At 41.9% G+C, this 2,489-nt stretch overlaps 1 protein-coding gene across 1 annotated transcript in view; it reads right to left on the bottom strand.

Annotated features, from left to right (window-relative positions):
* STON2 (stonin 2) overlaps positions 1-2,489 on the bottom strand; it is a 158,197-nt gene that overhangs the window by 125,267 nt on the left and 30,441 nt on the right. Inside the window, exon 3 of the mRNA XM_012656120.1 lies at positions 1,244-1,441. Coding sequence (XP_012511574.1) covers positions 1,244-1,441 — 198 coding nt within the window. The remainder of the gene's footprint in view (positions 1-1,243; positions 1,442-2,489) is intronic.

Consider the following 2,489-nt stretch of genomic DNA (forward strand, 5'->3'; position numbering starts at 1 on the left):
TGAAGGAAGGCCTGGAAAGGAGGCTGAGAGTAAGGGGAGGTGAGCTCAGCCTCTCTTCCTAACAGCTCAGCTGATGAAGGTGCCTTCCCATCCATGAGATGCCCCCACAGTGGAAATGGGGTTGTGCAGGCATATTTCAGCCACTGAAACTCCTGGGCTCAAGCAAACCTCCTGCCTCAGCCTCTCAAACTGCTGGAATTACAGGTGTGAGCCACTGTGCCTGACCTGGATCATCAGACACAGAGACTAACCAGAATTGAAGGATTGTCTGTGCAAACAAAATGCCACATTGAACTGTGGCTTGTGAAGAGAGAGTGAGTGTGTAATAAACTAGGATCCCTCTGCAATATTATCAAATACCAAACCAAATCCTGTCTGAACCCTTTTGTCTGCAAGAAAGATCCCTGTTGTAGAACCCAACAGCACACAGCATGAGACAACATGAGGACAAACATTATCCAAATTTGAAAAATGATCTAGAAACTTCTAGACAATATTTTTGAGAAGGAAAAACAAATAGTGTTGACATGATGGATAATTTCATCTGCAGAGAAACTAGCAGTAACTCTATCACTTTCAGAGGAAACCAATCTCTTGGGCCAAATAACCAGAATGCCAAGAACATACAGCATCTTTCCAGTGCCATCCCAAACCTTGCCCATAATATAGTAGTTGCTGACAGACCCATCCATTCCACCTGCAAAGAAAGCCAGCATTCCATCCTACGACCACTGGAAAGTTTAATATATGAGCCATGGGACGTGGCTGCATTGCTAAACTGAGGCACAACAGAATAAACACTGAACTGTAAAATTCTGCTTCACATAACATTCACTTTTTCTCTGCTTAAATCTACTTCCTTCTTGCTGAAGAGGGAAGATGTGTGGGTGGTAGGATGAAAGATGCAGCCTTGTGCATATTACACATAGTTTAGTAATCCCAGGAGAAAATAAATTGACAGGGAATGGTATTTGTAGCAAACAGTCAGAAAATAACACATTAAGATACACTGTCAAATGGTTTCCCAGTATGAATAATCTGCCAACCCATCAGCCAATCTGTTTATACATTTTTCCCAATGCAATTCCAAACCACTTTGGATTCTAGCTTTTTGACCAGATGACTATACCTGTACTCATTCTGCAAACAGAGCTGGCTGCAAGGATTGCAAGACGACCTTAAGGAGGACCTGAGAACACCAGAAGTGATTTGCAAAGCCCTCTGGCTTAGGGCTCCATCTTACCAGTTGAGTCAGCCCCAGAAGCCTGGCCACTCGTCTGCTCCTCAGCATTGATGAGCTGCAGGTCTGTGTATGAGCGGCCAAAACTAGGACTGCTGGTGTCTTCAGAATGGGTGGTCCAGCTGCTCTCAGAGGTCAGAGGGCATCGCCTTAGGGAGTCGAAGGAAGGGCACGTCCAGCAGGGCATGGTCAAGGGTAGGGCTGGGGACAGACCAAAACCCAGAAGCACACAATATAAATAGTTGTACTTTGTTTATCTGTAGTGCTTGTCTTACTTTAATGTCACTCAGATCCTATGAAATCTCAGCAGCCATACAAGGCCAGGAAGTCTGGTATAAGAAATATCACTCATGATGCAGACGAGGAAAACTGATAGACTGAGAACCCATGGTGAGTCAGTATACCAAAACCAGTAGTAAAACTAAGGTCTCAGGGCCCTGGAATCAAAGAAAATCTCATTAGAGGAATATGAGTTACTTTAGGGTCTAATTTTATTTCTAAATTTAGATTTCAGCTTCATTCAAACCCACATTACACGAGTCTTGCAGTTTCACCCTCACCCCTACATTTCCTCCATTGCTAGTAGCACACGGATATTCTCAATAAACCTCACCAATGAACACTGCAAAATTAGTACCAGTTGGGGTTAAGAAATAATAGTGGAAACTGGACTATATATGTATATGCATGCAATATGCCTCTGCTTGCTCTGAGTTTGACTGTAACTGGAGATTCTGCAGATTGTCACATATACAAATGGGGATTTACTAGGGCTGCTTTATTGCGCACCATACAATAAAAAATATTGGGAAATGCGGTTTCGCTTTATCTTCTTGGCCTTGAGCACCAAATCATCCTTTAAAAATTATTTTAGAAAGTAGTTTTTTTTTTTTAAATCCAACTTTCAAATTTTCCTAATTTGTCTTTAGTTAATTACCTACAACATGCTATCTCCACGGTTCTGCATAAGAATCATGCCATTGCAAATTTATCAAAAGTGCTGAAAAAAAGTGCTGAAAAGAGCGTGGACAGGCAAGGAAGAATAAAAAGAAAAAAAAAACAACCGTTAATGAAGAACCAAGAAAATCAAGCAACTAAAAAAAAGGTAACCTGCCTCAACCAACAAACCCGAAAAGGAAGCAAGAACCCTTTTTTTACACAAGGGGAAGCAGACTCAGAGAAGTTAAGAAACTTGCCCAAGATGATATTGTCAGTTCTGGCTGGAGAACCAAAACTGCAGAGTTGGGTT

The sequence above is a fragment of the Propithecus coquereli genome, unplaced genomic scaffold, assembly GCF_000956105.1.
Source record: "Propithecus coquereli isolate 6110/MARCELLA unplaced genomic scaffold, Pcoq_1.0 Scaffold5, whole genome shotgun sequence".
NCBI classification, from domain to species: domain Eukaryota; kingdom Metazoa; phylum Chordata; class Mammalia; order Primates; family Indriidae; genus Propithecus; species Propithecus coquereli.